The sequence below is a fragment of the Rhinatrema bivittatum genome, chromosome 16 (genome assembly GCF_901001135.1).
Source record: "Rhinatrema bivittatum chromosome 16, aRhiBiv1.1, whole genome shotgun sequence".
NCBI lineage: Eukaryota > Metazoa > Chordata > Amphibia > Gymnophiona > Rhinatrematidae > Rhinatrema > Rhinatrema bivittatum.
Genome location: NC_042630.1, coordinates 25,053,196 through 25,069,636, shown reverse-complemented (window position 1 = coordinate 25,069,636; position 16,441 = coordinate 25,053,196). Strand labels below are relative to the sequence as shown.

Below are 16,441 nucleotides of genomic sequence, written 5' to 3'. Positions count from 1 at the left end.
TCATCCATTGTACCTGAAGACTGGAGGATAGCAAATGTAACCCCAATATTTAAAAAGGGCTCCAGGGGCGATCCAGGAAACTACAGACCGGTTAGCCTGACTTCAGTGCCAGGAAAAATAGTGGAAAGTGTTCTAAACATCAAAATCACAGAACATATAGAAAGACATGGTTTAATGGAACAAAGTCAGCATGGCTTTACCCAGGGCAAGTCTTGCCTCACTAATCTGCTTCACTTTTTTGAAGGAGTTAATAAACATGTGGATAAAGGTGAACCGGTAGATATAGTATACTTGGATTTTCAGAAGGCGTTTGACAAAGTTCCTCATGAGAGGCTTCTACGAAAAGTAAAAAGTCATGGGATAGGTGGCGATGTCCTTTCATGGATTGCAAACTGGCTAAAAGACAGGAAACAGAGTAGGATTAAATAGACAATTTTCTCAGTGGAAGGGAGTGGACAGTGGAGTGCCTAAAGGGATCTGTACTGGGACCCTTACTTTTCAATATATTTATAAATGATCTGGAAAGAAATACGATGAGTGAGATAATCAAATTTGCAGATGACACAAAATTGTTCAGAGTAGTTAAATCACAAGCAGATTGTGATAAATTGCAGGAAGACCTTGTGAGACTGGAAAATTGGGCATCCAAATGGCAGATGAAATTTAATGTGGATAAGTGCAAGGTGATGCATATAGGGAAAAATAACCCATGCTATAATTACACAATGTTGGGTTCCATATTAGGTGCTACAACCCAAGAAAGAGTTCTAAGCGTCATAGTGGTTAACACATTGAAATCGTCGGTTCAGTGTGCTGCGGCAGTCAAAAAAGCAAACAATGTTGGGAATTATTAGAAAGGGAATGGTGAATAAAACGGAAAGTGTCATAATGCCTCTGTATCGCTCCATGGTGAGACCGCACCTTGAATACTGTGTACATTTCTGGTCGCCGCATCTCAAAAAAGATATAATTGCGATGGAGAAGGTACAGAGAAGGGCTACCAAAATAAGGGGAATGGAACAACTTCCCTATGAGGAAAGACTAAAGAGGTTAGGACTTTTCAGCTTGGAGAAGAGACGACTGAGGGGGGATATGATAGAGGTGTTTAAAATCATGAGAGGTCTAGAATGGGTAGATGTGAATCGGTTATTTACTCTTTCGGATAGTAGAAAGACTAGGGGGCACTCCATGAAGTTAGCATGGGGCACATTTAAAACTAATCGGAGAAAGTTCTTTTTTACTCAACGCACAATTAAACTCTGGAATTTGTTACCAGAGGATGTGGTTAGTGCAGTTAGTATAGCTGTTTAAAAAAGGATTGGATAAGTTCTTGGAGGAGAAGTCCATTACCTGCTATTAAGTTCACTTAGAGAATAGCCACTGACATTAGCAATGGTAACATGGAATAGACTTAGTTTTTGGGTACTTGCCAGGTTCTTATGGCCTGGATTGGCCACTGTTGGAAACAGGATGCTGGGCTTGATGGACCCTTGGTCTGACCCAGTATGGCATTTTCTTATGTTCTTAATAGTTACATTGGATAGTCCTCATTTTAGTAAATGTATTTGATGGATAACACCTAAGGCAATACCAATTTATTAATTTATCTTGTTGCCAATTATGTATTTAGACAGACTATATCAGAAAAATAAACCTAGGGGTGGGTGGGCAGAGGGGCAGGGAGTTAAACAGTTAACCTTTGGTCAAGGTTGTTCTCAGGACTCTGTATCTGCAATTGAGTTTGATACTCTCCCCCTGATTGGCTTACTAAGTTAAACTTTTACTTTGCTGGACACAAGAAGCTTTAGTACTTCCTGTCTCCTGGCTAAGCACAGCCCAAAGGATCAGATTGACCCCTGGGACAAAATAGCTCACTTTCAGGTTTCAATATCAAATCTGTCCCTTACTAACAAAACAAGGCACAAACTTTGGCACATAGAAAGCTCTATTACATTAAAGCACAGGTAAATAAAATAAATTGCACTTAGATTCAGCAGAGGTTCTGATTCCTGAAAAGTCCATATGACTCTCTGGCATCCAGGAATTGGTCTTAGTTGGTCTCCGTGCATCAACTGCTCTCCAGGCACTAAGGTAATGTTACAAATGACCTGTGTTACCATCCAAAGATGCCCTCTCATCAATATCAGGTCACAATCTTATCTTCATGAAATATGAATATAACTTTTATTGACATTTAAAAATGCTAAAGTTGCACTAAATCATCTTCTGCATGGCGGAAGACTCCTCAGCTATAAACCCCCCCCTCCTTTCATCACATACCAACAACCAGTGTCAAATGTCACCTCTGCTGCCAAGACGAGCAGACGTACATCACATGACCTGAAGACAGACCAAAGTTACAAGTGCTTTATACATCCAACCCCCAACCACAAAAATACATATTAAAAAAAACCTCCAAAATACAACAAATTTCATAATATAAATGAATAGAAACTTTTTTTTAAAAGAATTTTTAGCTCTGACCATGACATTACCTTTGTTGGAATTCTAAACACTACTAGCTAATGTCACACATTATGTACACTGCACTACTGGCTAATATTACATTAGGGAAAAATATGTACATATTATCGTAAAAAAAAAAAAAGTTGCCTTCAGTGGAAAGACTTTCGGAAAAATGTGAGTATTTGCTGTAAGGTTAGAGATGCAGCTGGGCCATAGGCGGTAATCAATGGCCCCGCACAGCACCATATATACACATAACTTGGCATCACGTAGCTGTAACATGATAAACACATTCCGTGGAATTACACAGCATCAGAGATGCTTATTCCTAAAGTGACAACTGGGAGGGTTTTTATCTCTGCCGCCGCTGTTTGTACGTCTTTATATAATTTATATATATAAAAAAAACACAGAACAAATGGGAGAAAAGCTTCTACTACAGACTTGGATAAAGTCTTTCTGGCTTTTCAGTTTGTTTCCAATGCTCTAAGTACTTTTCGTTTCCCTGTGGTATTCTGGCAGATTCTCTTCTCACTGCATCCATTCCATGAGGCAGGAATCCTGTACCGTGGGGTCTGGCAAAGCCGTACAACGATCTGTCGCGAGACAATCTATGCAGCGTGACCTTTGCACCCCCAGGGTCTGTTGAAGATGGTACATGTTGCTGGACTCTGCACTCCACGTGCCAACGGTGGTCTGTGCAGAAGGAACCCTGCACCTTGGGATCAGTCAGAAATGGTATAGGAGGAGGGAGTCCTGCACCCCTAGCTCTGTCAGAGACGGTCTGTGCGGAAGGAGTCCTCTACTGTGGGGTCTGTCAAAAGGGCATAAGGGTCACTGAGCATATTCAGACCGTCCAGTGTGAGTGGTTCAATCTTCAGGTCCTCATCCAGCCCCAGGGACGTGTCCACCTCAAAGCCTGGAACGCCGGCCAAGGCCGATGTGATTTCCTTTGAAAAGCCTGGAGGGGGAGAGTCACCTGCACAGAGACAAACAGGGAAAGAAAGTAAATTATGAGATTTCTGCACCAGCACTTGGGAGACATGAGCAATGTGGGGAAAAATGACCCTCAGATTTCAGTCAGGGGAGGCAGAGTCATCACACGTGCCCTGAGCCATCTACCGAGGTGAGAGACACACCTGTCAGGATGATGTTAGGAACCGATCCATGCCGGTTACAGTTGCTCAGGTTCTGCTTGGTCAGTAACCGGGGGTCATGAAGGCTGCTGTTACTCCCCATCAGGGCCATGTTGTCCACTTGCTGATAATGCAGAGTTCCCGGCTCCCCTAAGTACATGTTGTTATTAAGCCCGAAGCAGCCAGTCTGATTTTCGACCATATTAAATTGCTCAAACTAAGGAAAGAAAAAGAGGTTTGTATATAGGAGATAAGCAAACTCACTCTCCCCAGAAGTGTCCCTTGCAAAATACAAATTCATCCTGCTCTGTCTGGAGATAAGAACCAAAGACAGCAAGAGGAGGAAGCAGGCCAAAGCAGAGAGCAACAGCTCTGAAGGTTTCTGGAAGAAGCAAAGCTGCAAGCTGTACTGTACCTGCTCTGACAAGGCACTTGCTTGTCGGGCTGCAAGTTGATGGTCAAAGTATGTGTCATCAAAGAGACAGCTGAGCAGAGATGCCTGCTGCAGAGATTGAAAGAGAGAATCAGGGACAGAAATGGTAGTGTCAGCATGCACACTACTCCCAGCCAAGGGGCAGCATCGGTGCCAAGCTAGCATTTTCCACGTGCTGCAAGGACACGCGCTAAGTACGAATGCCGAAAGACCGCAGCCTGTGCTCTCTGGCTGAAAATGTTACAACTGCAGCGTCACTGGCCATCGCCGTAACAACCTAGTTTCTACTTTTCTTAAAAACTTTCTTTCACCTAATTCTGCCCACATTACCACCCGTTCTGAGCGAGCTGGCGTGTAATGAGCTGCTTCCACAGGTAAACGTGCTAGTTGATAACTCTCCACCCTGCATGGATAGTTTTACCCCCATGGTTGCAGGCCGAGGGGGAGAAAAATGCATAGCTCTAGGTTTTCAAAGGTGAGGAAGTCGCTTTGCGTGGAGAAATAATCCGCTGAGGAAGCAGATGCAGATCTCTGCGGGAACCTTTTTTTCCTTGGGTAATTTTCAAAGGGCACGTGCATGGGTGCTTTTTCTCTTTGAGAACAGATGCTAAGTCTGGGGGGAAGAGCCCCTGGGAACTTTGTGCCCGCCTGCACTGTTTTGAAAATCCCCCAGTGTGGCTTAATTTGCACCTTGTAAGGGAGCCATCAGAAAAACCACTTGCCTCCTTTCGGTGTACCTAACACCCATGCAAATAATGATCCTCTAACACCGGAATTACTGGCCTAAGTCTGTCTTTATTTTGTTTCAGAAAAAGCAGGCCTTGGGCCTGTGTCACTGATATCATCCCCCCCTCGCCCAGTGCAGACTTCAGGAATGTGCTGCTTTTGCCATCCAAGACAGAGCGGGTCTCAGGCTTGGGCCACTGTTCTTATCCCAGGCAGGTCTCAGGTCGACCCTCTTCTGTTATCTGCCTCAGGCAGATGAATCCCACACTGCACCTACTTCTGCAAAGGTAAAGAGGGCAGCTTGACAGTACTTACGTTTCCCAGATTAACATCTCCCACCAGATGGTTATACTGCTGCATGGCTGAGTTGTGGTGGCACTGTGAGGTGTAGTCCCGCTGCTGTGTGGTTGTGCTTTGATGCAGCGGCTGCTGAGAATGGTGCGACGGCTCCATTCCCTGAGGATGTTGGGGTTGCATTAGCAGGCTGGAGTTGTAGGGGTACAGTGGAAGTCTCTGCTCTGCTGGTAGTTTGCTGGTATCCAAGGGCACACCCTGCAATAACACAACAAAAACTAGTTAAGTAAACACATTCGTACTGCAGATAGAAAGGGATCAGATGGTTTCTCCTTTGCACAAAGGGTCAAGCAACAGCAACAGCGAGAAGCACCCAGCAAAAAAACCACAAGTAAGTGCAAGTAATATTAAAATTCTTTAATAAACGGATCAGGGCATAAAGGTAGCACCAACGTGCATTTCACTTCCATTGGGGACATCATATCATCCTAAATCACCTTCCTTATATAACCCAAATCAATTAATCAGACCTAACACAATGAAAGAAATGGGACAAAGACTCAAAGGATACTCAGTGTAAAATACCCCCTTTCCATCTTCAGTCAACCTGATCTATATTACAGTTAGTAAAGCTCTGAATAGCAGAACTGCTCTCATCAGCAAACAATCAACAAGGTGACAGGCACCACATGTACACAAAGCCTCCCATACGGTGCACCTGAAACCTTTTGCTGAAGCTTCAGTCATCTCTAAATTAGTGGTTTCTTTTGGTCAGGCTTCCCTTATAAAAGAATCCAAGCTGCATTTTAAGGGGTGAAATTTCATCCTTTTACATGCATGGAAACAGCTCTTTATAAAGCTGTGTGGTGCTTGTGCGCATGAAAGCAACTAACCCGATTTTGTGCATAAAAATTAGGCATTCCGGGGAGCAGAGCTGGGATTTTGACAAGAACGAGGTCGACTGTAAAGGCGTGGGCTGTGTGCAAGCAACGGGGATTTTAAAAAGCCGTGAATTATGTACGCGTGGAAAAACAAGGGGCTGGGAAAAGGGGAGGGGCCAACACTTAGGCGATTACCTCCATATTTCAAAACCGGAAACCGCCGCACGCGTACGCTTGTTATCTGCGTCACTTTACTGCTGCTCCTGATGAGGTCAGGTCAGCAGATCTCGCGTTTTAGGGGTCTGGGTCTACTGGGCGGCGTGCAGGATGAAGAACCAGAAGGGTCTGGAAGCCCTCGATATTAACTGGACAAACTGGTGGGTTAACTGGAAAACTGGGAATGCGCCTCACGCGAGCGTGTTTTAAAATTCTCCGACATATGCACGTAAAAGCCAACAAAGTCCTACGGAAGACCCGCACACTACCTGTGCTCGAGTAACCGCTTAAAAATGCCGTTGATGCATTTTAAACACACACACATGCAAGTTCGCACGCAATTCTAAATTCCATCACATCTTTGCTTGTGTGCTGATACACGAGCTTGTTTTAACATTAGTCCTATGTGAAAATTCACACACAAGTTACGTGTTGCCTCCCCCACCCAAATATGGACCTGCTCTTTAGCAGATGTAACTCTGTGCCGTGAGTTCATATCTTTGGTCTCCTGTCTCAATATGCCGAGCATCAGATCCATCTCATCTCAAAGGCAGGAAAGGGCAGGAATAAGCATAGCCTGGAGGCCTCAGGGTATTATAGTCTTAGGTACGGCAAGTTTCAATTTAGCTACAAGCCAAAAGTAACAGGAAATTAAAAAAAAAAAAAAAGATTTAAATCTCCTCTTTTCTGTCATCAGTTAGAGCTGTTCTCCTTACAGGGCTACAATCAGAAAGACTGGTCGACTGCTGGGTATCCCCCGAAGTAAAAGGGACCAACCAAGCCCACTGCATTAAATTCTCTTAAACATGGATCATTTTCAGTTTGATAATAAAGATCATTCTCATGCTGTCTGCACTGGGACAAAGTCTGTACTGGAGAAATTACTACCTGATAATTTCATTTTCTTTAGTGTAAAGCAATGGATTATGTGCTCCCCTGCCAGCAGATGGAGATAGAGTCAGCTTGCAAAGCTGATATCACCATATATGCACCACTGCAGTGACCTCAGCTCTCCAGTATTCTCTTCAAAAGCTATTGTGGATATACTAGTGAAAGGACTTAATTGAAAATATGACTAAAATATGATTAAAAATGGATAACCGTAACTGTACTCAATTAACCATAAACAATGAGCTCCAGTAAGAATATAGGTACCTTAATCTAAGGACTGGATGAACGCTTACCTGTAATCCCTTGGATTCGAGGCCCATTCCACGGGAGAACCCATGGTTCAGAGCTTGGGCAGCGGTGGGTGGGATCCTGAATCCATCTGTCTACACTAAGGAAAACGAAATTATCAAGTAAGTAATTTCTCCATTTCCTAGCGTGCAGCCAGATGGACTCAGGATCAATGAGATGTACAAAAGCTACTCCCGATCAAGGTGGGAGGCTGCCTGCGATCCAGTCAACACCGCCCATGCAAAGGCAGCATCTTCTTGGGCTTGTACGTCCAGATGATAGAACCTGCAGAAGGTGTGCATGGAGGACCATGTCACCGCCCAGCAGATATCGACGGGAGTCTGACCTCTTCCCATGAGACTGCCTGAACCCTAGTGGAATGAGCCTTAATCTGAGAAAGTAATGGATTTCCAGCCTCTATTATAGGCTCCCATGATCACCTCCTTAATCCAGCGAGCTATGGTAGCCTGCGAAGCTGGTTCGCCCTGCTTCTTTCCGCCATGAAGGACAAACAGGCAGTCCGTCTTTCAGACCGGTTCTGAGACTTCCAGATACCACACTAAAAGTCTCTTGACATCCAAATGACAGAAGAGCCAGTATTCCTCCACGTCCTTGAGTTTATCCAGAAATGGCAACGAAATAGACTGGTTCAAATGAAACTCCAAGACTACCTTGGGCAAGAAGAATGGAACAGTACATAGCTGCAGTGCTTCTGGAGTCATCTGGAGGAAAGGTTCCTGGCATGATAATCCCTGCAGTTCACAGATGCAACGTATCAAGCATATAACTACCTGGAACACCGTTTTAAAAGTCAATAAACGGAAGGAAAGACTGCACAGTGGCTGAAAGGAAGGACCTGCCAAAAATTCCAGCACTAAATTAAGATTCCACGAGGGGACCGACAACCGCAAGGAAGGCCGAAGGTGCTTCACTCCCTTCAGGAAACGAGCCACCCTATTCACCTCACCCCTGAAACAGGAGAGAGCCACTACCTGCACCTTCAAGGAGTTAAGGGCCAAACCTTTATTCAAGCTGTCTTGCAAAAATTCCATGTTCCTTGCACCAGGCCTCAAATACTCTCCAGACCCGTACATATGCTTGCAACATGGAGAACTTCCGAGCACCGAGTAAGGTGACAATTACTGCCGCAGAATATATTCGCTTCATCAGGCGAGCTCTCTCAAAAGCCAGACTTTAAGATAGAATCGAGTCGGTCCTTGTGAAGGACTGGGCCCTGCTGTAATAGGTCCCTGTGTGGTGGGAGGTGCAGGGGGTTCTCTACCAGGAGTCTCCGCAAGTCCGCATATCACAGTGCCTGGGCCAATCTGGAGCTACTAGCAGGATTAGTACCCTGTGGTGTTCGATTCTGCAAATGACCCTACCCAGCAGGGGCCATGGAGGGAAGGCATATAGCAACTCATCTTCTGGCCAGATCTGAAAGAGGGTGTTGACTCCCAGGGACCACGGATCTCTTCTGTGACTGAAGAATTGAGGGACCTTCACATTGTGGGATGCAGCCAGTAGGTCTGTTGACAGGAGGCCCCAACGATCTACTATCAGTTGAAACACTTTGGCCGACAATTCCCACTGTCCTGGATCCAGACTCTCCCGGCTTAGAAAGTCTGCTCTGATGTTGTCTTTTCCTGCGATGTGGGAGGCTGAAATCATCTGTAGATGTACTTCCGCCTGCTCCATAAAGGGGTCTATCTCCTGTGACACTTGTTGGCTCTTGGTTCCTCCCTGGCGATTGATGTAGGCCACTGTTGCTGCATTGTCCAACATCACGCAGACCGCTTGGCCCTGGAGTCTGTGGCTAAACTGTAAACACGCCAAACTGACTGCCCAGGCTTCCAGGCGATTGATGTTCCAGAGGTCCTCCGCTTCTGTCCAATGTCCCTGGGCCGTCAGGCTCCTGATAATGAGTTCTCAGCCCCAGAGACTCACATCTGTTGTGAGAACCAGCCAGTTCAGGGGGGACAGGGACACTCCCATCGGTAAGTGGAGAAGAACCGAATAGTCCTGAGACTGTGGGTTCCAACGTGATAGCAATGAGTGTTGAAGAGGACGCATTTGTGCCCTCACCCAAAGCACTACCTTCCAGGGTTACCATCAAACCGAGAACTTGGAGATAGCTCCACATCGTCAGGCGTACAGTGTTTACCAACTGACGCACTGGTACATCAACTTCTGTATCTGTGTAGATGGAAGAAAGACCTTGCCCCGCCTGGTGTCGAACCGACTCCCAGATACTCCAAGGACTGGGAAGGCTTGAAGCTGCTCTTATTTATTTATTTTTAATTTTTATATACCGATGTTCCTGTATAGCATACATATCGCCCCGGTTTACAGAGAACTGAACTGTCGCCTCTGGGGCGGATACATTGGAACAGGTTGAAAATGAACTTACAGTGAAACAGATGGACTACAATTCCAAACACGATTAGCTAAAATAAAGTACAATTCAAAACATATTTACAGTGGGATAGGTGGACCAGCGTCTATAAAGTTCAATTCATCAGATCTTAGCTCTCAGGGAACGCTTGGCTGAATAGCCAAGTCTTTAGCTTCTTTTTGAATACCAGAAGGCAGGGTTCTTGGCGGAGGTCCGGAGGGAGCGAATTCCAAAGTGGGGGACTCGCAGTGGAAGGGGCGCGTTTCCTCAGTGAGGGTTTTGCCAGCTGGGTGTGTAGCATATCCTTGTATGCACTTCTGATGGGTCTCTTGGAAATTTGCTGTTGAAGTTGGAAAGTTAGGTTGAGGGGGGGGATGTTGTGTAATGCCTTGTGTATCATCATGAGGGCTTTAAAGAGTATCCTGAATTTAATGGGCAGCCAGTGAAGGTTCTGGAGGATAGGGGTGATGTGTTCCCTTTTGTTGGTGTTTGTGAGGATCCTGGCCGTCACGTTCTGGACCATCTGAAGTGGTTTGATAGTGCTGGCGGGAAGGCCCAGAAGGAGTGAGTTGCAGTAATCCAGTTTCGGGAGGATGATAGATTGTAGTACCAGGCGGAAATCTCAGAAGTGCAGAAATGGTTTTAATTTTTTTAATACTTGCAATTTGAAGAAGCATTCCTTGGTGGTATTGTTTACGAATTTGCTTAGGTTGAGTTGGTTGTCTAGAAGCACACCAAGGTCTCTTACTCTTGGAAAGGTCTACCACCCAACCGAGTTCCTGTAATAAGGAGATCATCTTGTTGGTCACCAGGAGTCTTCCTTCCACAGACTTGACCCGGATCAGCCAATCGTCCGAGTATGGGTGCACCAGGATCCCATCTTTTCTAAATGCTCCGCCTTGACTACCTTAATCTTGGAAAAGATTCTGGAGGCGGTGGCTAAGCCAAAGGGCAGCACCCAAAACTGATAATGATGACCCAGCACCACAACGCGTAGGAAACGTTGGTGATCCTGTCGGATTGGAATATGAAGGTAGGCCTCGGATAGGTCCAGGGAGGTTAGGAACTCTCCTGGTTGTACGGCCATTATCACAGAGCAGAAGGTCTCCGTGCAAAAATGATTCACTCACAAGGGACGGTTGACTATCTTGAGGTCCAGGATGGGGTGAAAGGAATCTTCCTTCTTGGGTATGACAAAATAGATGGAATAACACCCCATAGATTCCTGGGGCATAGGTACTGGGATCACAGCCCTCATCCCGAGGATCTTAGAAGTGTAATCTCCATTGCCTGCTTCTTGTGCTGGGAGTGGCAAGGAGACATCATGAATAAGTCCCGAGGAGTGCTGTGGAATTCCAGTGCACAAACTTCTCGTATGACTTCCAGTACCCATTTGTCCGAAGTTATCTCGACCCACTTTTGGTAGACACTGGGAACCCCTGGAACAATCCTTCATAGGCAAGGGGCGTTATAGTTTCTTCCTCTTATCTTTTGGTAATCGGGAACTGGAGACTCACTCCATTTACTGGCCAGCTTTTCCAATTCACTCCCAAATAGGAGTGATCCTTTAAAGGGCATCTTTGGAGGTTGCATCAGCTGACCAGTTCCGCAGCCATTGCTGTCGTCTGGCTGCCACTACTGAGGCTACTCCTCTGGCCGAAGTACGGACTAAATCAGAGCCTGTGTCTGCTAAAAAGGTGGCAGCAGGTTCCATAATTGCTCTGGAATTCACCCCCAAGTCATCAATCTCCTAAGAGAGAAGCAGACACGAATGAGCCACCAGAGCGCAACAAGAAGCGATCTGTAAGGTCATTGCTAAAACGTCAAAGGCTTGATTAAGGCTAGACTCGATCTGTCTATCATGCACATCTTTTAAGGCCACTCCTTCTTCCACTGAGATAGTTGTTCACTTAGAGGCGGCACAGGCCAGTGTGTCCACTTTAGGGAAACGCAAACATTCTCTTACCACTGGGTCCAGAGGGTATAGAGCTTCCAGTGCCCTACCCCCTTCAAAACTTGCTTCTGGGGCATTACATTCCAGATCAATCAACTCCTGGATGGCGTCCATCACTGGAAAGTAGCAGGAGGCTTTCCGTAGGGAAATCAGAATGGGATTCTTCTTTGGTTCATCATAGAATCCGCCCCAGGAACTCCCAGCATCTTCAGGGTCTGGGAAACGAGGGCCAGCAATTCATCTCTATGAAAGAACCATAACACGGTCCGATTAGTTTTCAATCCAGGGGGGATTTCTGCATCTTCCAAGGAATTTGGATCCTCCTCTTTGTCCATGCCATCTGGGTCCCTGCCAGGGATACCCTTGGTAAGGCGAGGCATACTTCGGGGTCTGCCAGTAGGGATGGAAGAGGGAGGGGTCACCGGCTGAGGTTTCATCCGGACGGGGCAAGTGAGGCAGTAGACTGCGCCTGTTTAAAGGCTTGTAGCTTCTGGAAAACTCCACCCAGATAAAGGCAGCCAGGTCCATGCCTAAGTCAGGTAGGACCAGTTGAATTTCCCTCTCCCACGGATGACCTAGTCAAAGGGATACTGAGGTCCGGTGTACTTCCAGTTAAGGCAGTGACCAACCTGTCATCCAAATGGGAGGAGCCTGGCTTAGCAAAGTCTGAGGAGGCCAATTCACCTTGGGCTTCCTCACAGTGCCAACATAAGTTGGAGTCCAGGTTGGTAGCGGTACTTGTGCGCTCTCACGGCTGACGCTTAAAAATGTATGCATACAAATTTCGAATGCCCAGGTGGGGTACAACGAGGTGCAAGCACAGCCCATGCACATAACTCTGCCTGTATCGCGCGCTTTAAAGGATGTGGTGTAGGGACTTGCCCGTTACTGCACAGCACGTGCGCAGAGCCAACGCACTGCGCGTACTGTCATCCTATGGAAGGCAATATGGCGCTCAAACAAATGCGCACAAGATGGCTCCGCTGTAGGGCTCCCCTCAGTCTCCGAGCTCAGCTCGCCGTACCAATGCCATTCCTTTTTCTGTTGGGGGGTAAGGGGAATTGGGCTTCCTAGCGGGTTGAGCAGTGCCCGGTGGGCTAGGCTCCACTGTAGACTTGATTGGCACACTGCATGGCAGGGAGCATATAACCCATTGGTCCTGAGTCCATCTGGCTACATGCTAGGAAAATACATTTTATCCCTATGATTTATACCAGTTTACAAAACAAAGGCAAGTGCGGATCTTCCCTATGAAAGCTGCCACATGATCACTTCACCTGCACAAAGAGGTTAAAATACCACCTTCACATGTACATTTCCTCTCCCACCTAAATATGGACCTGAGAACGTTTCCTCCCCCTACCCAAATATGGACCTGGGAACATTTTCTGCCCCCCAAACTCGCCCACCCCAAATATGGACGCGGAAATGTTTCCTCTTCCCACCCAAATAGGGACCAGGGAACATTTCCTCCCCCTACCCAAATACGGACCCGAGAACATTTTCTCCCCCGACACTTGCCCACCTAAATATGGACCCAGAAATGGTTCCTCCCCCCACCCAAATAGGGACCAGGGAACATTTCCTCCCCCTACCCAAATACAGACCCGAGAACATTTTCTCCCCAACACTTGCCCACCTAAATATGGACCCAGAATGTTTCCTCCCTAACCCAAATATGGACTAGGAATGCCTCACATTTGCACACTGGACATTTAGCTGCATCGAGGAAGAGTAATTCCATATAGCCAATTATCCTCAACGATCACTTTCAAAACTGATTGATGGGTTTTGATAACTTATGTTTGGAGTGGCAGCCTATGAACCAGGGAGAACAGGGTTCAAGTCCCACTGTCGCTCCTTGTGACCTTGGGCAAGTCACTTTACCCTCCATTGCCTCAGGTACAAACTTAAATTCTAAGTCCCCTGGGGACAGGTAAATACCTACAAGTACCTGAATGTAAACCGCTTTGAAGAGCCAAAAAGTGGAATATTTGAATAAAACATTCAGATTTTTTTTAAACAAAAATATAGGGTGTGGACGGATAAGACTTGCGTATCCAAGAGTCGGGTACAGAGGATGTAGGAGTAAGGCTTATGTATCCATAAGTCAGGTATAAAAGACATAGGTGGGTACGGAGGACACAGGAGTAAGGCTTGCATATTCGAGGAGTTCCCTGTACATATCCAGATCAGTCCAGACTCCTGCGTTTTGCCTCCCTGCCAGCAGATGGAGACAGAGAAAGTTTCACTGACACTGTACATAACTCAGTGTGCCACCTGCAGTCCCTCAATATTTTTCAGTCTCCAGCAGATGGTAGATGGTGTAAAACCTGCAGTCTGGAGAGAAAAAAAAAAAGAAGATTAAAAAACAAAGTTTCTGGATCCTCCTAGGGGGTTATGAGGTCCTGATGGGGCCATCCCCCCTGGTTTGAGATGGATGAGCAGGAGGTTGGTGACCCCCTGATGGCAGCTCCCACCAAGATTCCCTGGGGGTGTATATCTGGTGATCCAGATCACCCATGAGGCAGCGTTGGTTCTGGCTCTGCATTTCGGGTCCCGTATGAGCAAGGAAGAACTGAATGTTTGGTTCCAGGGCTAGTTACAGCAGTGGATGCCATTTTAAAGCTTGTTTAAAAAAAAAAAAGCAAGCAAGCGCAACCAGAAGGCAGTGGAATCATTGTGCCGGTCACTCGGGACCTTGATCGCTGCTTCACAACTGTTCACCAGGGGTTTCCTGAAGTTCAGCTTAAAAGAGTGGTTATAATGGCATGCTGCTTTGGTATTGTGGCAATGGCGCGCGGCAGAGAGTGCCATTTGTGTGCAGTCTCGCGGTTGCGCCTGAATTCAGACAGCTTGTATTCTGTGTGCATCCTGGTGGGGAAGGCACTTCAGGGGAGCCCAGTGCTGGACAGACAGCTAAACGAGCCTCATAGGTGAGGGGGTCTAATGCTGAGGCTTTCCCCATCAGCACAGGAACGGCAGCCATTTTTGATTCCCTACCAATGTCGGCAGCATCAGCAGGAGAGGCAGGGTAATCTCCCTTTTCAACTATTGACAGCAGGTCCCTATCCTGTAGAGCTGCAGAGAGGCACATGCACCGAGGAGATCTTCTGCCAGTTTTAATCTGCCTATGCACAAAGCTTGTTTAACAGAACAGGCAGCAGGAGATGCTGGCTCTCGGCCTCAGTCTCCAGGGATTCTCAGCTGGTCAAAAGGCCTGAGCTGTTGAGAAGTTCTTCAGGGCTTCGGTGATTTTCGGTGCCAGATGTTGAATGGATTTGGGCCTAAATGTGCTGAAGATGCAGGCAGGTTTTGCTTAGACTCTCCCTTCCACGTTGATTTATACTATTTTTAAATGACTGTAAACATTACAATGATGCCTTTCTTTAAAATGATTAAGCCACACAGATCGGCAAAAGAGCACAAAAGTCTCTAACTTTAAACGAAGTTGCTTGTTTTACTTACACCGATGCTACCAATGGCAGTGTTTTGCGCTGCTCTAATTCTAGTCCAATTTTTCAAAGAGTAAAAATGAACCAGTTATATAGTGCACTTATGTTTAGAAAGAGACCCTATGGTTGATTCAAACGCACAATTTAATGCCGTCCCCGACGCGGTTTTTGGTTTTGTTATTTTTTGAGACCTTTAGTATTTTTAATAAAAGACTTTGGAGTTAATATGAACGCACAACCGATCTAAAAACGACAAAGAAGGTATGTAAATGTATATTTTATATAGTTCTATCAGATTATATTAAAACGAGTAAATGAGATTATATCACACCATCGTAGTGAATATACAATAATAAGTATTTGACCCTTAACCCCACACACACACCACGTGCTCCTCCCCCTTTATCCTTCCATTGGTTTGAAAAGATTGATTAAAAAAAATAAATCTCAAGATTTAAAAATTAAATATCAATCATGCCACTTTAAAATATTTGGGGGGTTTTTAGCTACACTTTTGCATTTATAAAAAAAATCAAGCCACAAGGAGCGCCTTATGCTGTACTAAATTACGGTGGGTTATACAGAGTTACCGCTATTTTACAGGGTGCTGACTGTGCAAGTTGGTTGAACCTGAAGGTAAATTTAAAAAATGTTTTGATTTAAATCACCACTAACCTATGAATACTTGCACATTTTAATGACATAACAATAACGAAAGTAAAATAATACAGCAATATCCTCGTTGTACACTACACAATGATTCCTTAGTCTTACAGATCCTTCATACAGTTTTGGTTGGAAATCATTACCAATGTTTAGACCACAACTCTCTTAAGGGATTTAGACTCATTCATTTTATTCCTTTGTTGTCCCCTTTTCCCTATAGATTATGCGGTATGGTTATTTGATTACCAAATTAATTCAGTTACCTTTTTTATATATGATTTTATTTCTTTTTTAAATCTATACATATGTATTGATGGTATATTAAATCAACAGTGGTCTGCAATTTACAATTATTTCATGTATTTGCAGCCCCTGATGCAGCATTTAATTAAGGCGAAACTCGGCCAGAGTTGGGCTAGAGTATTTTAATTAATATTTGCTAATAAAGACCTTAATTCCACAATTGGTCTCATCACACTCCTGTTGCTATCTGCATTACGAGACCGTCCACCGCTGTTTTTTCTTTTGGTCTGCTAATCTTCAAGCCAGTCTCAGGAGTATCCCATTCCCTAAATACCAACATTTTGGCCGATTTATGGAAGGAAAAGGACTTTGCTGGGCCTAAAAGGCCTTCCCTGTACGT

At 45.5% G+C, this 16,441-nt stretch overlaps 1 protein-coding gene across 8 annotated transcripts in view; it reads right to left on the bottom strand.

The window, feature by feature from the left end:
* Window positions 1-2,165: 2,165 nt before the first annotated feature.
* CRTC2 (CREB regulated transcription coactivator 2) overlaps window positions 2,166-16,441 on the bottom strand; it is a 56,840-nt gene continuing 42,564 nt past the window's right edge. For 6 of the 8 annotated variants that reach the window (XM_029580553.1, XM_029580557.1, XM_029580551.1 and 3 more), the window contains 4 exons: window positions 5,077-5,313; window positions 4,018-4,104; window positions 3,606-3,819; window positions 2,166-3,445 (listed from right to left, as the gene is read on the bottom strand). In XM_029580553.1, coding sequence (XP_029436413.1) covers window positions 3,240-3,445; window positions 3,606-3,819; window positions 4,018-4,104; window positions 5,077-5,313 — 744 coding nt within the window. In that variant the 3' untranslated portion in view covers window positions 2,166-3,239. The remainder of the gene's footprint in view (window positions 3,446-3,605; window positions 3,820-4,017; window positions 4,105-5,076; window positions 5,314-16,441) is intronic. The other 2 variants (XM_029580550.1, XM_029580555.1) reach the window with 2 other exon arrangements.